We start from the raw sequence: 20,553 nt of genomic DNA, 5'->3' as shown, positions 1-20,553 counted from the left end.
AAAGTTAAGGCCTTAAAATCTTTGTGCATCTTCCCTTTCACAGTCTGGCATACACAGATTACATTCTTCAAAGGATGGTGTACAATCAAGGGTTAGAAAGATTACTTTTACTTAAAAATTTCTGCAGAAGAAAACACAGATTGTTCTGAGAACTTTTTTGTCTGTGTACTGGTAGCTCTTGACTTGAGATAAATTACTTCAATTTTCCTCTAGAATATGGTCTTGTTAAAAAGTAAATACGTATTTTTAATGCTGAGGAAAAAAGGAGGTACTGTGAATATTCTTTGGGAAACTGTGTGCAATCAGGCACATTGTATGAAAGAATTGTAAAGTAAAATAATTTTTAGATTTCAGTTACCTTTCAGTGACATTTGCTCTTGTTGCCACTGAAATGCACATCAAAACTCACTTCAAAAGAAATGGGAGATAGTCTTCATTACATATTTTCAGGGCTGCATCTCCAATGGATGGGGTAAATCCTGCTACTGCAGTCACCTTTTTAAAAATATCCTCTTTCTAATACTTGTCATGCTAGTTTTGATATTTTTTGCAGACTAAAGATGGTGTATTTAGTAATATTTAGTAATTATTCTTATTCAAAGACTCTGAAATGGTTATGCTGATTACATATGCTATTTAAACTTTCTGAAAGTCACTCCCACATTGTTTCTTATTCTCTCAGTAGTGGTACCATTTAACTTATCAAGGAACTCCCAAACTTTTTTTTTTTTGTGATATTTGCATGCTCTCAATGTCATCTTTCATTATGATTTTATTAGAAGCTACCCGTCAACTATTATGTCTGTTCAATCATTGCTAGTTCAGGCGGGTAGTAATATAATTTCTATATAAATGAGCCAAGGCTTATGCACATTTTATTGCTTCTTCTTTTATCTCCAATATTCCACCATGTTAGATTCTGTTGTGCTCATGGAGTTCAAAAATATGATACCTGGTAAAGGCTCTAATAAGCTGTATATTCTCTTAAAGAACACTTGATAATGGTGAAGCAAGATCATGCTTTGATCATACTTCTTCCTTTATATGATTTTGATTCATATTGTGTACAGCGATATTTTTCTCTGTGCATATATTATGTTTTACCCTTATTTTGATGATGTCTTACCTGCATAGAATTTACTTGTCTTTCTTTTTACTACTGTTTTAACTGTCCATTGCTATTTTTATAGCAGCCAGTACTCAATAGCAGCTAACCTCTCACAGTGTGAACCCACCCTGAAAGCAGCACTCTCATTAATGATCATAGTAATCCTGAGCAGTAAATAAAGCTTTATCTGTCAGTTCCAAGAAAAAATACTGTCTGCAATAATTTGTGTAATATACAGATAATAAGAGATTAGTGCATCTGTTTCAAAGAGCCTGACCTTCAAACCATTAGCTCTGCAAGATTGGAGCACTGTGGTGTAATCCTGCTATGAAAGGCAAGTTTGTTTTACTTTTGTATTTCATGTTCTTCATCTGTGAGCTAATATATATTGAAATCCCTGGAAAGATGTTGTACTTCTTGGCTTGAGTTATTCTATGCTAAGATAGGGACAAAAATTACTGTAAAAGGCAAGTTTCTCTTTAACCAATAGTAAGTCTACGAACAAGAAAATAAGGTTTGTTTATTATATTTTAATTTTTTACCGTGTACTCTGGGAAGCCATCTTTTTATATTAATTCAGACTTTGATATTTGTGGTTCAGCCTTGATGATTGGGGTTTTTTTTGTTTGTTTTTAAAATGTCTATTTGAAAGCTTCCCTTCATACTGAGCTGTTTGACATTCTGCTACCCTATTTCATTTTTTTCAGTGCTGATCTTCATATGCTATTTTTCCTTCCCAGTTTATTTTAAAATTGTTTTCATCTTTTCATCTGTGATAGGTTTGTCTGTGCCGTCAGTATCAAAACAGTAAGAAAATCCGATGCTCAGTCTTAGCCTCTGCTTTTGGATAATACAGAAAAAGGAAAATGGACTTTTATATAGTTTTGAAGTATAGGAATTGAATTAGCTTCATATTGTACTGTAATGTAATGTCTATTGCTAGCATACAGGGACCAACATTTGCAGATACTGTATTCCATCAAGACAAGTACATTTGATCATTGAACTTAGTAATATGCCTGTGCCATTACATTAAAAATTGTAGTTCAAGTAACTCGGTGTTGTAGTTGGCATAGCAGTTTAGAAGTGTTTTGAGTTCAGAAATAACAAGAAGCTTGGGGGAAAGTTACTTTTTTCTATAGAGATAGGGAGTATCTGCACTGCTTCATTTTCTTTTTCTATCTCATCCTACCTGGTGTTTTAAAGGGCTTTAAATTGTGGTAAACACTTGCTGTCTGCTTGAATACATTGGCTGTAATTCAGAAGTTCTCAATATTCATTTTTAATATATGGCTAATTCTCCCTTGTTCTTATATTTTTCATAGCTTTTTACTGTATTTGTACCAGATAATTTTACATGAGAAATGTAAATAGCCAATAGTTGCAATAAAGAAATCTTGCTTTGCAATGAAAAGTTAGCAGAGAAAATAGAGAAAACAGAGAACAACTGTTTCTTCACTGGTACCCTTTCTGCCTGGTGTCTCTTGACTGTTGTCTTATCTCCTTTGCCTTTGAGTAAGGCAACGCCTTTCTCAGCAGGGTTTGCAATTCTGAAAGGAGAGATGAGAATAAAAAATGAGTAGCCATAAAAAAAAACTGTAAAAATAACCTGAATTCATGTTTACTGCAAAAGGCAAGGTGTCACAGAAAATCCTGCTCTCTCACATCTCTCCCTACCTTGCACAGTAATCTAAGTAGTACTGATGCTGTGGTACATTTTTGTGCTGGTGTCAGTTTGCAGCAGAGTTGAACCTTTACGTCTTGTCAGTAGTGTTTTCTTCAGTGCATATTTGATAATGGACATAAAATAGCAATATTAGATGCAAACTTCATAATTCTGCAGCAGAGCTATGCCAGAGCATTCATTTGGGCAATTTGGGTGAACAATCTGTCTCTAAACTCTCTTTGTGTACAGTTGTCCACTTTCAATAGTATAAAAACAAAGGGGAAAATGACATCTTACAGTTATGTGATGTTTATCTAGCACAGATCCACTGTCTAAGACCATAGGTGTTTTTACATACTGACTGCTGTAACTAATGTAGACCAGCTTGAACCTAATGCCAGCTTTTTTAAAGTGGAAACATTCAGCAACTGTCTCACTCACTACTTACCTGTCTTAACTTCTACTATGGATAAAAAGCTGATTAAAAAGATGAATTTGGCACCAGGACCAGCATTAAGCAGATTTGAGCTGACCAAAATGAGGAGCCTCTTCTGAATTTTTAGCCTCTGTTCTCAACCTGAGCTGGCCTCAGCTGTAAGGAGGGTGGGCACTTGTGTCATCACAACACATTTGGATTGGAACTTTAAGTCTCTTTTAAAAATGTATTAAAAAGTAATGCCAAAGAACTTCAAAAGCAGAGTAAACCTTAACATGCTTTGTCTTAAGGAGAGCACAGCTGCACTTTACTGAAGCTGAAATTTCCCTGGGATCACTGATGATGGTACAAGGTATGTCAGTGCAAACAAGGTTGCAAAAAACAACACACAAATTTGTGTCTAGGAATGTAGAAAGTTTAAATGGAAGTTTGTTCTAGTACAGTACTTTGGAGGTTGCCCAGAATAATTTATGCTGTAGAGTCCAAGGCTAATATTTCAGGAGGCAAATGAGCTCAGATTTGCCCTTCCTGCAGTGGTGGAGGAATAAGCCAAGGTTTTGTTCAGCTTTTCTCTTACAGATCCAGAAGAGCAGATCAAACATAATCCTGGAATGTGACTTTGGTCATACAAATATACAGGATGATTTTTCCTGGGGCTACGAGAAACAGCATAAAGGAAGAAAGGCTGTGGTGAAAGTGGGGGCTTTCTGGGAGCTTATGGCATGGAAGCCTTTCCTCCGTGAAATTTTATTTCAATTTTAAACCTCTTGAGTTTTTTCTGAGCACAAGCCTGAGTAGAAGGGAACTTATGTTCTGTTGCCATAGGTGCAGCACTTTGTGTACAACTGCTCAACGTGGCAGCCTGCTCTGAGAGCCTTTGCCATGCACATGCTGAAGGGATGTCTTGGGAGGGTGACGTGCACACATTAGTAGCTACCAGCATCAGCTTTGGCTTCTTACCTTGGCATTGTACCGACCCTTGGAAGATAAATCTTTCTGTCTCATCGTACATATTTCCCAGAGAGGTGGTGAGCCACTGTCTTCTGGTGTTCTGAACTTCATTTCTAAATGCATATGTCAGAGCAAGAAGATACAAGTTACTGTAACCATTGCACTATGTGGGAAGTTTGTGCCAATAAAATAGGTGGAGCTTTCTGCACAAGTGTGACATGAGAGATGCTGCATCCCTCCTGAGGAGTATTTTTGTTGGTCATCTATACAGTATTGCAATCAGAATTCCTGTTATATGTTTATTATCTGAAATGGACAATATTATTTGTGGCATTTTTCTCATTAATCATTTTACATTTTATTACAATACTTTAAATAACAAGGACTTCATCATAACCTGAAGATCCACAGGAGAGAAATTTATTGCATGCAGTGTCTTTCATTTTTTTCGCATTATAATTCTTTTTGAAATAGTTTGCTTCTTTTTGTCTGACAAATGCTGAATCATGTAATTTCTCCTTTCTATGTTTAACCAACCTGATATCAAAATTCACTATGTATATTTGACTGGGTACCTCCTTTCTTTGTAAAAGAGAATGAGAGAAAGCACTTGGGTCCCCACCATGAACAAGAAAGAATGAGCAATTTGACATGGAAATAACCCTACGACAAAATCCATTTTCTCAAAGGGAATTTTAAAGAAAGGAAAAAAATCAGTAATGAAGTTCAGTTTTCAAAATGCACATGGCCACTTAGGAAGCAGTGAAACTTTAACTCTGGTGTGCTTAAGTCCCTCTAGGACAATAACATCATTAAAACTTTGCTGTGGTGTAACTCTAATTTAGTTTTTAAAGCTAATTTGATGCTTTCTCAGCTTTTCAGTCTTTCAGATGGTTTTGTACTGAAATTCATACAGAATGAGTAAAAATCACCAGGATAGATAAATATGTTTCTGGGTTTATCTGAATCTCCTCATCCAGTTCTGAACAGCAGCGTTTAAAAAAATGCATCAAACAAGGTTGCCAAGAATATTTTGTGCTCTTCTGTACTTGCACATCACTAGAAAATACACTGCTGACTGAATTTTTTAACCTTTTGGCAGTGTATTATGGAGTGCTAGCTGGCAGGTAGCTCAGTACTTTTTCACTGCAAGGCCCTATAATGTAATCAGAGTTGTAAAAGGAACTTGTGAGTGAAGCGACTTGATCATTCCTCACAGAGCTGTGGTGCCAAGTGGTTACAGGAGAACGAGGGAGAGGCAGCGCCAGGACCCCAGAGATTTATTCCACCCAGGAACAGGACGGGATATTTAAACAAAGGTGAAGGTTCTTTAGGTGCTGGCTGCTTGCTAAGGATTATACTGCGGCTGATGTTTAATTTTGCTTAAAACAGAGGTAAGCCTGTGTTTTCTGTGTGTTACTGTGCCGAGCCTCCGCGTTAGGCTGATGTAGCCGTGTGTGTGAGTCTGGGGTTTTAACTTCGCAATGCAGCAGTCACTGAGGACAAACCTGTCTCAGGGTGATACTCCCTTGATCTGATGATACACTAGAAATTCTCTCTAAAGGCAGGTTAGTAACATTTCTAAAGGGAAATGTAATACTCACCTGGAGGTGCTGGCAGTGGTAAAATAAAACTTGAAGGGTTTGGAAGTTGCATTCCGAACAAATAAAACTACAGAAAAAGTACAAAATAATTTGATCGATTAGCAGCATGCTAATTGTTGTGAGAAAAAGGAGAGGACTCTTTCTGAAGCTGTAATGTCTCCTGATTAGTAAGCAGTGCCGGGAAATTAGGGCTGAGTTATAATTCAGAAACTTTTCAACTGTACAAAAAAGCATGTAGCATCTTTTTCCCAGAAGATGAACCATTGATTTCAACAGTATTTATATTTACAGCTTCCATGGAAATTATTGAAAGAAATAGACTTTGGGTTGCCATCATCTACATTTTCTCAGGAAATTTCTTTGGAGACACATAGTAATAATAAGTTTTAATAATAAGTTTTAATAATAAGTTTTTTCTATTAATGATGTCTTATAAATTTTCTTATATTCTGCTCTCTTGTGCAGTACAGTTTTGTTTTCACCTCCAATATTTTAAGTGATAGCTTTGTCCTAGCACCCTTTCAGGAGTCAAATGTTATCTCTGTACCATATGTCAGATCTTTTCTAAGAGCTGAGTGGTTATAAAGAACGTTGTAATGTAATACTGTGTTTTGCTGTAAAAATGTCACTGTTGAAGTGCAAACAGCTCTTCTGAGCTTCTTTTTTTCATTCTCTCTCACTTCTCTCTTTCTCACTTGGCAAAAGAAGCTAAGTGTATATGAAAAAATGAGTGCTTGAAATTTTATAAACTGTTTATATAGTAAATAATCTGTTGGAAACTTGACGTTTTTACTAATTGAAGTTTACTGAAATACACTCCAAGAATTGAAGAACTAGGCATGCATACCTATTACCATTTTAATCAACATATTCTGCTGTTGTAGAGCTCCTAGCATGTGTGTGAACAAGGTAAATAAGATGCTGTTATTTCTGTAAGTTTATAAAGTGTATTTAGCACAAACCCAGCAGTAAAAACTTGTTACCGTGCATCATCACTGATTGCCTCATTTTGGCTGACACATGGTGGCTCTTTTTACTTCTTTGAAAGCATGTGGACAAAACTATTGAGGTAAAAATCTTTGGACACAAAATGCCAGTAATTTCAGAAGCCATGAATTAACTTCTTACCAGATCACCTTCATTTTCCTTATGTCCTGGTTAGACACAGGTTTTCTTCCCTGACATGGGAAAAGCATGGGTATGAGGATGATCATACAAAACATTTGTCTTCACTTTTTATTTATTTCTCTATTTATTTATTTAGTAAATATACCTAAGAACTTCTTAAGGAGATACGATTTGTAAAAGTGGTTGCTCCAAGTTTGTAGGCTATTGTTTTTGTAGTAAATAATGGCATGATTTTCACGTCCTTTTTACTTCTGTTTTTCCTTAAGCAGTTCTTGTAATTTCTTCTCAAAGTACTACTTCAGCTTCACAGAAGTCAATAGGAACTGTTGGATAAGAGCAGGGTGCTAAGAGTCTGAGTTTGTAAGTTTACTTTTCAACGAATAACAGAATAAAAATTTGATATTCTGCAGTACACCAGATAAAACATCAAAGCATTATTACAACTGTTAAAAAGCACTTTGGTGAAGTTTACCTTTATTAGGATTGGTGGGGTTTTGTTCCTTTGTGTCTAAAGAGGTAATAAAAATAAATACTGTGTATATTAATGGACTAATTGCTCTATCTGATTTGTATTATCTGAAAATATTTATTGGGAATCAAATTGCTGTGCTAGGTGAATGTGTGAATTTAGAAATATAGTTATGGGATACATTTTTTTTTCCCTGACTCCTGGAAAAAAATGTAATCTTGATTAATTATCCCAGCTAAAAAAGTAAATATTCTTTCTAGAAGGAATTGTTACTTAGAACAGTGCAAATGTTGTTTGTGGATTTGTTTTAATAAATGTAAATGGGAGAAAGTGCATGATGTTCTATATTTGGATTCTAAACCTCAGGATCTACTACCACAGAATAGAAACAGCATTTTCGTTTCTTCAGATACGTTGTGTGATTGTTGAAGGAAATATTTAGAAGACCATTAATGCAATATTTTAGATGACTTTTGTAAACACCAATATATATTCAGAAGGGTGAACAGAATGAAGAGACTCAAAAACATTGAAGTATTGCAGGATATAATGTCTAGGAAAGAGTTGTATTTTACAGTTGTATTTTTTACTGTTTATCTTCTGTCCCTGATCATTGTGTGCTTTCAGACTTTGCAGTCAATGTACTACTGAGTTCATCTGTGAGATGTACATATGTAAAAGAAAGAAAAGCTGTTTATTTCTTTTCTTTCTGCGTTTTCTGACTGCAAGCCAAAGGGCACTTTGTCAAGTCATGTGGAAGTATATTTTATTGTTGTTTAAAAATGCTACATGCATCATGGTGGGATGCTGCAGAACTGTTAATTCATCAAGTCTCCAAGCAGCCAATTTTGCATTTGTAAAATCAGTAATGCATCAGAAAAGACCAGAAGGCAATGTGCCTCTTGGCTTTTCTTTTCTATACCTCCTTGAATTCAGGATGACCCTTACTATTCCAGTTGTCATAATCTTGTTGGTGTCTCACACAGTCACTGTGCAAACCAACAATATGGTCACAGTCCTGCCAGGTTTGTCAGAGCTGGCTTGGACCTGCAGTAGTTTCAGGCATTCTTGGGATGCATGAGTATGCTTAATACCACGAATAATTTGCCCTCAAGTCATGCAAAGGCAACGAATATTGGTAACATTCTTACTATTCCTTTCATTAGTGGATTTAGCAGGTGTAGGCTTTGTTCTTTTAAACATTCTTTTAAACCAGTCACAAATTTTCAATGCCATGTACCCAGGTGCTGCATGGGTGTAAATTTCCTTCCTTTTTTTTTGGTGCTAGCCAGCTAGTTGCCCTCAGGTGGTATGATTTCTGGGCAATGCTTGCTCAAGGCATCTCTCCCTGTAGGGATTATACAGAAGACCATATCAGGGTTGTTGTCTTCTGCCCCACAGAGGCCTCTAACACAGTCCGATTCACTAAGTTCATACAAGGCTGTGTCCTTGCATATTCTTCTATATCCCCTAGACCTAGTCTCAGGGCATGTAATACACAAACAAAAGCTTTACTTCAGATGGCCATGGTACAGCCCTGCTCGTTATTCGGGACTTGCACTACTGAAACAGGAGTGAAACGTAATAATTGTCTCCAGGCACCACACAGAGCCCAGGGGTAACGCTGGTAGACCAGTGGTGATGCCATGTGCACTCCTGCCTTTGCTAAGGGTAGTCATGGTAGATAAGTGCCATTTTGGACACTTTGTCCTAGCATTGTACCATCTGAATTGGTTGCCTTTAGCAAACTTTAGTAAAGCTGGCCTTGAAGTATCTCGAGTAGGTGCCTTAATTCTATAGATTCTATCATTGCTCCTTAACTGCTAATGCAATTCTGTCATCAATAGCATTTTGCTCCAGGCTGCTGTACTTGGAGATGTGAAGGAACTACAGAAGTAAGGTATGCATCAGTCTCATTGGTATTTTGTGCAAATGTGGGTGCATACACTAACAAGCTTGGGTTTGGCTCTTCAGCATTACTTAGATCAGGATCTCTATTGATTTACTTTTCTCTGAGCAAGCCAAAGGGAGTGGTTTCTTGTCAAACCAAAAGAGAATCACTGCAGCATGTATTTCTAACATGTAGACTGAAATAGCACATTGCAAACACTCACTGGTGTGTTGCAGCAAGGGGCTCTTGATGACTTGCAGAATGCTTACAGACTGTTGCATATTTTGTAGCTGCAGGTGGCTGCTTTATGTTCCTCTTGTATCAGTATTATATCTGCAAAAATGTTCATTACAATTGCTCTGGAATAATTTTTCTCTAGCTTGTACCTGCTAAATTGTTTGTCAAGATACAATGCACACAGAAAGCCTTGACATAGCAGACAGAAGCATACAGATCATTTTGGAGTAAATTTTGCCCCTAAATGGTATTGGGTATAGAGAGTTTATCTTTGGTCTGCATGATGAATATAGTGTAATTTACACAGTGCAGGCAAATAGCTGTAACATATTATAAAATGTAATTGTACATATCAAACTAATAAAAACAAGTAGCGGGACCAAGCATTCTCCAATGACAACCCAGACAAGAGTAGAAAATCTTCTCTATAGATCATAGCATAAATATTGAACTTAAATATTTTATAAACTTGTACTGTTCATATAAAGGCAGTGTTCCAAAGATAAATATAGAACTGCTAGATTAAAAGTAATACAAGGTAAAAATGAAAGTTTTAAAAAAACCTGCGTTATCAAGAGCAGCAGAAACACTAGTAGTTGCTCAGATCCTGTATCTCCTTGTGCAGTCCAGGAAGGACTAGAAGTTACCCCCCAGCATGACTGTGCTGCCTGGGTGCCTCTAGAACTAAGAGCAGTTCCCAACTCAGCTGTATGGTAACCACCTCCCTCCCTTGCAGAACAGGGTGTTGCTGAGGAGTTTATGGGAGTACCCCAAGATAAATGGTTCATATTGCTTTTTCTGCCATCAGTGGAAGGGAAAAAATTATATGCATAAGTGACCAAGGTGAAAACTTCTAAAACTTGTGCAGTGTGTGTCCTGGCTCTTAGTCATGGGCAAAAGCAATTCTCATTATGCACTAAAAGTCTTGATGTATTTTCCTATTCTGTCTTAGGCTACTTTTATGTCACATTTCTGTCTGTATGGCAGAATATTAAGACTGAAGTTATAAATTGAAACATGCAGGATGGAGTTTTTCCAAGAAACACTGTGGATATTAGAAGCAGTTACAAGAGGAGGCAAGAGAATTTTTTTTAATGTTAACCTGAAAAAAAATGTTGGGGGAAAAAAAAAAAAAGTGGGATTCAGCACAGTGAGACAGAGAGCAGTGGCTTTTAAAGTATTTGGAAAAAGCCAGCCTGTTATTTGCAGACTTGCTTAAGGCCAGGCACAAGAAACCTACTTCATTTTGGAACAAAGAGCTATGTCTGAGCAGCAACATGAATGTTACCCATGACAGTATAAAAGTACTTATATTTTTAGTCTCTAGTGTGGCTCAACGCTAAAAATATTAATTTCTGTAATGTAGTCATTGGACAGTGATCATTTCTTCATTACGCTTTCCCAACAGTCTGGGTCTAATCCCTAAATTTCAGCATCCACTGTGTTGTCCAGGTGTCCAGAGAAACATCTCTTTCCCAGTTTGTGCCCAGGTCATGATGATCTTGTGTGTCTCAACACTTCCATTTCCTGTGCTGTGAATACTCCTAGGCAATCCTATTCAGGTGCCCACATTTCTGGCTCTACCATATTATGGCCTTCCAGTCATGCTGCCTGATCTGGATTCTTCCAGAAAAGAAGGGAAGGTTTAAACTACATAATCTTACCTGCTTCGTGGGAGCAGATGGAAACAGAGGCACTTACAGGTCCCAACAAAAGAGAGAGGCACAAAACAACGTGGCTGGCAAATTTGTAGCTGCTGAAAATGTGAGAATTCTGCTTTGGTGTAGGGCTCTGCATGTGGGTTATACTTACCAGGCTGCCTTTTGATTTATTTTGGATGCTCATTTTACCTTTTGGCATTGATACTCTGGACACACCATCTATTTTCAAAGTTAAATCTCGGGTCCAAAATGTAGCATTTGATTTTCTACACAGAGAGTCACTGACGTTCCAGCAAATACCTTCCACAGCCACTTGCTTTAAGAGTGGAGCCTGGTCTGCCTGGTGTACTTTGACCCAGTCTCCTTCATGTTCAGCAGCATGGAGTAATGTGGTTTCTTACAGCTGACCAAGGTCTGGGACTATGGATGAGTTTCAGTGGCCCACAGCAAAACATGAGCTTTTAGCTTCAGAAAGGAGTAAAGGATCTGTGAAAGTAGCTGCTTTCTTACACTCAGATGCATTTGTTTCTCCAGTCCTGGGTTATCACAGAGAAATGGCCCTCAGGTGCAGAAGGCTTGAGTGGAAAGCCATTGCCCCTTTGGCTGTGTCACTGTCTCTTCTCAGACCAATGTAAGGATTATTTCTTTTATGCTTTGGCAATGTTTGTTGTCTCTATGCTGACTCCAAAGAGGTTACTGTGATAGCTACTGGAGATTTCTTCCTGCCCTCCACCTGCTCTACCGATGACAAGACCAAGGGCCATCTCTGCAGCATGAGTAACCCTGAGCAAGGAGCAGGCTATGTGGAGGCTACCAAAGCCACAACTTTTATGTGAAGAAAGATCAAGATCTGTCAGCTTCAAACACCAGCAATACCCATGTGAGACAGAAAAGTGAAGATTTTTTTTCAGAGCAATGCAATCTCCAATACAGGTGGAAATGGAAGAAACATTCACTTTTTCTGATGCTCTTCTGAGCGGACTATGGAGCAAGCTATGAAAAGGAAGCAAAGACTTTGCATACAGTGAATAAAGAGGCACCAAAATGAAGGAGCAAATGCAGGAGAATATTTTTTGCATGTGCTGATGTGAAACATTGTCAAATCTACTGCTTCCTGAGAGAAAGTAATGTTACCTATTTAATGACAGGCTGAAGTAAACGAAGTACTTTCCCATGTAACATTGATTTTGAAGTCAACACACATTATTATATCACATAGAGAACTGGGTGAAAGTATTTCAGTTAAAGGTCTTTGAGAATGAGTATTGTCATTTGGAAGCATAATCTTTGCCATGCAGCAGCAGAATTCATTGTAGATGGACAACTGCACCTTCAGTGCAGAAGCATCACTGTAAAGGACTGGAAGCTCTTCTTCCTCAAGGGTAAAACAAAACCTTCCAGGTAGAATTAAAATTGCATTTTAAAGAATGTGTGGTGGAACCTTTTCAAAATAAATCAGATCTTTAAAAAAATCCACAAAATTTACATTATTCTCTAGTGTTCTGTTGCAAACCTAGACTCTGCAAAGTCCATCATCATCCACATGCACTCTCCAAATTGTTAATTCTACTTAGGAAGTGCTGAAATCTCATTGTTTACATTGAAGAATATGGTGAAAACTAAGATGTTACTGGGTCAGAGCACATAGTTATATTTTTGATATTAAATATTTCACTACCTAACATTTTTCTGTCAAATGTTTTATGTTTTGAAGGTCTTTTTTATCACTTTTTTTTTTCTTCTCTGTTAAAGTTGTAACCTTTGCTGTAGTCACCCAACCTAACTAATGGTGGCTAGAGACACCTTACCAAGTATATGGTTTGCAGGTGCTATCACTGTCATCCTGCCAACACACCAACTGTATATAAGCTATTAATTAACTGTATATAAGCTAACTGTATGTAAGTTATTAATTTCTAACAGTTTCTCCTACCAAGGATCTTCAGCTTGCAGCCCTTTTACAGAGAAGCCACTGCCAGTTTGCAACCGAAGAAGAGATTTTTCCTTCTTTGATCAGAATTGATCAGAATTTTTTTGTTATTAAATTGTAAAGTTTAAGTCAGATCACTATTATTGGGGGAAAACTGAAAGGAAAGGCTTTGCTCTAAGTGGTCATTCTAACTATTGTTTCTCTTTCTCTGCTTTCAGAAGCTGGCAGCAAGAAGCTGAAGAGCACGATACAGAGAAGCACAGAGACAGGGATGGCAGCTGAAATGAGAAGCCGCATGGTTCGACAGCCAAGTCGGGAATCCACTGATGGCAGCATAAATAGTTATAGCTCCGAGGGCAAGTAAGTGGCATTAAAACCCAACAGTCATGTTAGAGAAGTTTCTTGTCTTTGTAAGAAAACTTAGGATGTGAACAGATGTCTGAGCTCTGAAGCTGAAGGGGGATAGCTCTGTGTATAAAGAGTTTTGCAAAACTGAACTATTTTAGGCACGTCACACAAATTTCTTGAAAACTGAAATTGGGAGAGGACTTCTTAGGGATTCACGTAAGATTCTTAGGGATTCTCTGTCATCCAGTGAAGCATTTTGTTCATCAAAATACTAAGTTCAGAGTGCATTATTCAAAACAAAACATAGGGGTCTTTTTTCTTTGAGTTATGTGTGGATTAACTCAGACTTAAACTTCAGATGTTGTGTGTAAATCCCTGTTCAGTAACTCTGTTCAGCAACACTTCACACAAAGAAAGTTTAGTTTGGAATTGATTCAGTTCTCTTATTGAGCATTGTAAAGCCAGAGTCCAGCTGCCCCATCAGCTGAAATTGGGCAGATGACTGTGAGGAATGGGACAGCTGCTTTTGTTCATTGCTGAGTGAGTTGTTATGTAGGAAAGGAGAATGCAAGCAGATCTGACCAAAAAGCACGGAGCATGAATACTCAAGCTTCTTCACAACTCTCAGTGGGACTCTACTGTAGTGAAATGAGGCAACTAGGTGCCACTAATTGCCAGGGAGTGAGCATGAGCTTGTGTCAAGCCCACCTGTGCCTGATTAGGGTGGGCCCCCACTGTGCATGAGCAGGACCGGGGGCCAATAAAAGGCTCATGCTCATTAGTGGCACCTGGTTGCCTCATTTCACTACACTCTACTGTGTGTCCCAAGGCACAGTATTCTTGTTTCTCCTTAGCTCCTGCTCCACATCTCTTGTTGCTCCAGCACCAGTTCTGCCTCTGACAAGTCTCCTTACTTTAGTCAGTACTTTCATACAATAGGTTTCTTCCATCTGACAACATTTTTCAATGTTGTTAGTAATTCTCTAGCATTATGCAATATTCTTTGGGGGTAGAGGGCAAAGAAAAGACTTTTCAAAGCAGGAGCAAGACTGAACATGTAGTGCCACTGAGGACAGAAGCAGATTGTGTGTCTTGTCATGAAGGATGGGCTTGAATCTGTATCTCAAGGTTAGGTGAATGTTGTAACTGGTGGGCTGTTGGTTTAACTGGAGAGCTTGTGGCTCTTTTCCATCTAAATATGTTTCCCTATCTAAATAAATCTTCTTTTAAAAAATGTTTTCTTAAAACTTAACCCGTGTGAAACACTTGCCTCCTAGTAAATCAGAGTTTTCTATTCAAAAACACTGTACAGATATTTCAGGACATATTTATTTGCAGGCAGCCTATACATTAATGCAGGCATAGTAAGAGCAGTTAGATTGAAGAGACTTGGGCTTTTTCTATCCAGCTAACTGGGGTTTGCAAGAGTTTTCAGTGTAAACTGAATGACCAGAGCACATAAGCTTGATCTGTGGAAATCACAGCTTTTCACGCTAGAGAGTTTTATTAGGAAGTTCTGTTATTATTTTCTCCAGCCAAATAGAGGATTTCCTTTGAGGGAGAAGCAGGTACAGAATGGTAGATGGCCTGATGAGTAAGGTGCTATCTAGACTATTCAAAGTCTGCTCTTCTGTTCCTCATACTTGTGATGAGGAAGTCAAAGCTGAGTCTTCCCACCATTAAGAATTTTTTTTCTCTTTATTTTTTGGAGTTTTTTTGTTCTGGTTGGCTTTTTGGGGTTTTTTGTTTGTTTGTTTGTTTCTTTTGTTATTGTTTGGAGACTGTATATCTATTGGAAAAAAAAAAGTGGAAATTCTGGAGTACAAGAAAGCAGCTTGGAGAAACATGTATCACAGACTCATAGAATAGTTTGGGTTAAGAGGGACCTTTAAAGGTCTCATCCAACCCACCTGCAGTGAGCAGGGATGTCTTCAACTAGATCAGATTGCTCAGAGCCCCATCCAACCTGACTTGAATGACAAGGAGCAGGTACCAATTGTAAATCCAGATGTGGCTACAAAATTATTTTGACTAGTAAGTGGCATTAGGCATCTAATCAATACTAGTACTACTTGCCAGTTTACTGCTTCATTAAAAAGCAACAGCAATCAAATTAATTTAGTGTGTACATATCTTTTCCCTGTTAGTTCTGAGCGAATGGGGTTTGGACATACGTATAGATGTAAAACACTATTACAAGGTAAATCAAGCATTGAAGAATGAAGGATGATAGGCTACCAAATTCATGAGGCTTTTTATCTTTTCTACAAGGTCACTCATATTTTATTCAGTTGTCAGGCTCTTCACTGTTCTTGGAGAACTTCTTAGAAAGTATAGTTTTATGGGCTACTTTGGGATGATGGGCAGAATTTCACTGCACTTCTTTGGGATCCATGGGAGACAGCTTGATCCTGATGCTGCAGAACAATTTGTGGTTGCACGTTCTGAGTTGCCTCATTTATACCAATAGTACTTTTGAGGTGAATGCTGTAGGGCAGTAGAAATTAATCCTGTTCTTGTGCTTAACTACCTTTTATTTTGTTTCAGCTTAATATTTCCTGGAGTACGGCTGGGCGCTGACAGTCAGTTTAGTGATTTCCTTGATGGACTTGGACCTGCTCAGTTAGTAGGCCGACAAACACTAGCAACCCCTGCCATGGGTAAGAGTATGTTCTCCTCTGGTAAATGTTTAATAAACCAATCATCTAACATGCAAACTGCCAAGCTACAGCATGAAAAAAACTTGTATAAAGTGGCTTCCTTCACTGTAATCGTGAATGTCCTCTATGAAGCCACTGGCATTCCTTGCAGGCTAGCATCCAAAATGGGGTGAGAAGCAGTATTTGCTCCCTGTGTGTGGCATCTGCTTATCCCCTTTGCAGTTTGAGTGCTTCCCGCTCAGAATTATTGCAGCTTCTCCAAGTGTAGCTCACTGAAAAATCTCAGCTGTTCACAGTTTGTATTTACTCGCCACAAATTATATTGGATGTGACAGGCATTTTTTGGCCAAATTCTGCACTTGTGCAAGCTTAGTTCATCTGACTCCAGGATGTGAAGCTTCTGCCCACATTTGCAATGCCCAATAATCAGTTGCTGGTAAATTTTTTTTCTATAGCAGCTGCCTGGGGTCTTCTGTGATCTCTGTGTTGCACACCAGTCTGCATTTCCCTATAGTAATATCACCTGTATCTGATTAGAAATAACAATATGAGTATATAAAGTGTAGGAAATAGCTTTGGAAATGTTTGCATTTTTTTTTTTGGTTTATATATCAGCAATTCTTAGACATGCTTTAGGATGCTAAGGGGGAAGTCCTTGATCATACTTTAATCATACTTCTCCTGCTGGAAATTATAAATGGCCAATGCTTCAGTACAGCTGGCAGGACAGTCAGCTTCAAGAATCATTACTGAGCCACTTCTGAAAAAGTAGAGAGAAGCAGAAAGGGAAAAAGAAGAGTGTTGTCCTCCCTACTCAGCAGGAGGAGAAACTTTCTTGAGAATGCTTTGAGTACCCCCTAAGGCAAGGGTTGCTATGTAAATCCAAATGACTGCTATTAATATATTAATAAGCATAAAACTTTTTAAATTCAAATTTTTAATTATTATTTTAAAAGATAAGATATTTGTGAGATTATTAGCCTAACAAAAATCTAAGCAGCTCCATCAGTATCAATATAAGGGTCTAGATTTCTTCCATGTCTTTAACCTTGTTTTCTGGCTGAATATTTTTCTGCAGATTACTTGAGCAGGGTGTTCATTTTCACTCCTTAGAATTGCTTTCTTTACTTTAGACTCAAATTTTGGCTGCTAAAAAAATCACTCAATCATGCTTTTCAGAAGGCCTAGTAAGTGGTATACTTTCATTAGTGATGCTTTGAAAATGTTTGTATTATTGCTCCCCCTTCTGGTTCTCTATCGCATGTTTTATTTTGGATACAAAATACGGAGATGTGCTCTCAAAAAAGGCTTGTTGGAATTTTCCTGTGAACAGTTTTAGTGGAACACAGAGCTCTGCTTACTCAAGCAAAGTCTGATTGATAAAAAAAAAAAAAAATCCTTCCTGCTGCTCTGTCATACCTCAAGTACCAATTTATAAATACTGCTTTAAAATACTGTTAGACAAACATGTGAACATCTCATGCCCAATTAATTTCAAAGTTCTGTCTTTCTAAATCCAGACCCCAAATTCTATAGTTCTGGACTATCTCTTCTTTTTTGTGTTTTTTTAGACAATCAGACTTTATATGTCAAATGTCTACATACTTATATATTTCATGGTTATATGTGTAGTTCACTTATTTGCACAGGAATTATGTAGCCACCCATGTCATAGTGTGGATTTTTTTATTCTAAGTGGACTGTTATATTTCTAACCAGCTGATTCCATTTCTATTTCTCAGTCTTATGCCCAGCCTCCTGGGCTGCACTGCTTCTCTAAAATGCAGGTTTCTTACTTTTCCCTCAGGTGACATCCAGATTGGAATGGTGGATAAAAAGGGCCAGTTAGAAGTAGAAGTCATTAGAGCCCGTGGCCTCACACAAAAACCTGGCTCCAAATCTACCCCAGGTAAGGAAAAAAAAATAGAATAGAAATAGAAATAGAAATAGAAATAGAAATAGAAATAGAAAGCAAGAATATGAAATATGCTGATGAACTGGGGATCAGAGATTTTTTGAGCTCTTTATTAGCTGCCACTAAATTTGTATTTGTTTAGCTTGCTTTTGAACAACAAATATGTTCACAGATACATCTTTGCTACCAATATCTACTTCTTACCACCTTTCAAGGAATGATTTTCAAGAACTTGACATCTCTTCTAGTAGGAACATTTGCAGGAGTATTTCTGTGTATCTTACCCAGGTCATATATCTCAGAGGGGTTTTGTCACTATAGAAGAAGCCCTTTGTGCTTGTTCCACACCAAAAGAAGAGATGAAAAACAGCTCCAAACAGCTGAAGGGACCCAGGTGTCACAATTCTGTAGGCAACAGTGCTTCAAGACAGCAGATTATGCTAGTGCCAGTGTCAATAATTTGTATAATGAATGAAATTTAATAGTGTATCACTTTGTAAGGACATTTTTGAAAGTTTTGGTTATTTACAGGAAGCTTTATTAGAAGAGATATACATCTCTTCACCACCACAACCACTGCTTACCGTAACAACCGAAACAGTTGTTTTAGGTAACATTTCACTAAAATGATGCTTTACAACCTACTTAGCAGCTGAAAATGAAAAACCAAATAATGTCTGTGTTATCTGAGTGACTTAGTTTTAAACATTCCTTTCAATGAAAAGTCAAAGTCTTTTGTTTTGAAATATCTCTGACCCCTTATTGTACATTGATACTCCAGAGCAGCTATCAGTGTCTGTTAATTTCTGGCAAAGGGAAGTGTTTTGAGAATGACAAACATGAAACAGAATTTTTACTAACATCTTAAATTATTAAAGTCAAGGTTTATAAAATTCAAATTGATTTCTTATGGACTTTGTAATTTTTTTTATGACTATAATTACATTTAGATTGTAGAGTGAAGACAGCATGTGTCATTTTCTTGCCAGTCAGCTTCCTTTTAAGGCATTTTTTCCTCCAGCTCAGATGTACAGAATAGAAGTTTTTAAGTGCAAACATAAAATTAACGATGCTCTGTTTACAGCTCCGTATGTCAAAGTGTATTTATTGGAAAATGGAGCATGTATAGCTAAGAAGAAGACAAGAATTGCACGGAAGACCCTTGATCCTTTGTACCAGCAGACGCTGGTTTTTGATGAAAGTCCACAGGGTAAAGTCCTTCAGGTCAGTTGCTTCTTAATCCCATTTTAGGCTATTATCTTGAGAAGCACTTGCATGTTTACTGAAATTTAAGAAATATGCATAAGCTCATTCCAACTTGCTAGAGTATTTGATTTTATAAATACCAGCAAACATATCCTTGTAGCTTCAGACCTGCAAAACATCTGGCTGTATTAAACATTGCTCTTTTGTTGACTCTCAATCCTGTCCTGCCATTAGCTTTTCCCACAGGAGGGGACAATCATTCACCCTAAAGAATAACATTTTCCTTACATTACACGTAACACCACGGGGTGAACAAGCATGGGTTTGGGGACAATGGTGAACCTGTATTTTATGTTCTTCCAGGTAATAGTTTGGGGAGACTATGGCCGAATGGACCACAAATGCTTCATGGGAGTTGCCCAGATCCTTCTGGAGGAACTGGATTTGTCCAGTGTGGTAATAGGCTGGTATAAATTATTTCCACCTTCATCACTAGTGGATCCAACCCTGACTCCCCTGACACGCAGGGCTTCCCAGTCATCTCTGGAAAGTTCAACTGGGCCTCCCTGCATTAGATCATAGTAGCAGGTGCTGTCTAAGAAAAACATCACCCAGGATAACAATTGGAACCAGATATTCACAAGATCAAAAAATGCTGTTGAAGAGAGACAATCACTTCTGTTTTTGCTTGTAGTAGCTATCCAAAAATATGTCTGTTTGTCAAGAGATGGCTCAAATTGACAGAACAAATGTATATCACATACAGCCACTCTATTAGCAGCTATCACAGACGCTTATAATGATAAAAAAGTTAAAAAAAAAAAAAGGAAAAAAATAAAATTAAAAAAAAAGAGAGAGAGAGAAAGATTCGACCTAAGTCAAAGGTGAGCCAAACTGGAAGCTCTCACTCTGTTAACAATGGTGTATTTTTCACATTTTGACAGAGCCCTCGAGCAGTATTACCTTCCTGGTGTTTCAGCAGTTTTTCTGTACCTGTCACTTCCACTAGTTTTTTGCCATGTGATTCTGCTAGTTCTGTAGAAGTCCTCACAATGCTAACAGAGAATCTTCCTTTCTTTTTCTAAACCAAACAAAAAAGGGCTGAAGTATATCTCTGTAAGCATCGTTAAAGTGTTCAACAATTCCAGCAAGTTCAAATTGTTCCACAGTTCTGGTACCTGCAAATCTCTTACATGGGAACCCAAAAAAAAAAAAAATTACCAATCTAAGTTATATTGTTAGAAATAAATAACCATCACAGTGCCACTTTTTCTTTGTAAAAAGCAGATCTGTTTGCATTATATATGATAACTTTTATGTTTATGATGTTTTGCATGGAAGAA

At 37.6% G+C, this 20,553-nt stretch overlaps 1 protein-coding gene across 21 annotated transcripts in view; it reads left to right on the top strand.

Moving 5' to 3' along the window:
- The window catches only part of RIMS1 (regulating synaptic membrane exocytosis 1), a 306,200-nt gene extending 286,230 nt beyond the window's left edge, over window positions 1–19,970 (top strand). For all 21 annotated transcript variants that reach the window (XM_030448757.1, XM_030448756.1, XM_030448754.1 and 18 more), the window contains 5 exons: window positions 13,300–13,441; window positions 15,977–16,089; window positions 17,897–17,998; window positions 19,089–19,228; window positions 19,574–19,970. In XM_030448757.1, the coding sequence (XP_030304617.1) occupies window positions 13,300–13,441; window positions 15,977–16,089; window positions 17,897–17,998; window positions 19,089–19,228; window positions 19,574–19,792 (716 nt within the window). In that variant the 3' untranslated portion in view covers window positions 19,793–19,970. The remainder of the gene's footprint in view (window positions 1–13,299; window positions 13,442–15,976; window positions 16,090–17,896; window positions 17,999–19,088; window positions 19,229–19,573) is intronic.
- Window positions 19,971–20,553: the final 583 nt, after the last annotated feature.

This window comes from Calypte anna, chromosome 3 (assembly GCF_003957555.1).
Source record: "Calypte anna isolate BGI_N300 chromosome 3, bCalAnn1_v1.p, whole genome shotgun sequence".
Classification (NCBI taxonomy): domain Eukaryota; kingdom Metazoa; phylum Chordata; class Aves; order Apodiformes; family Trochilidae; genus Calypte; species Calypte anna.
This window is presented reverse-complemented; position numbering and strand designations above follow the sequence as displayed.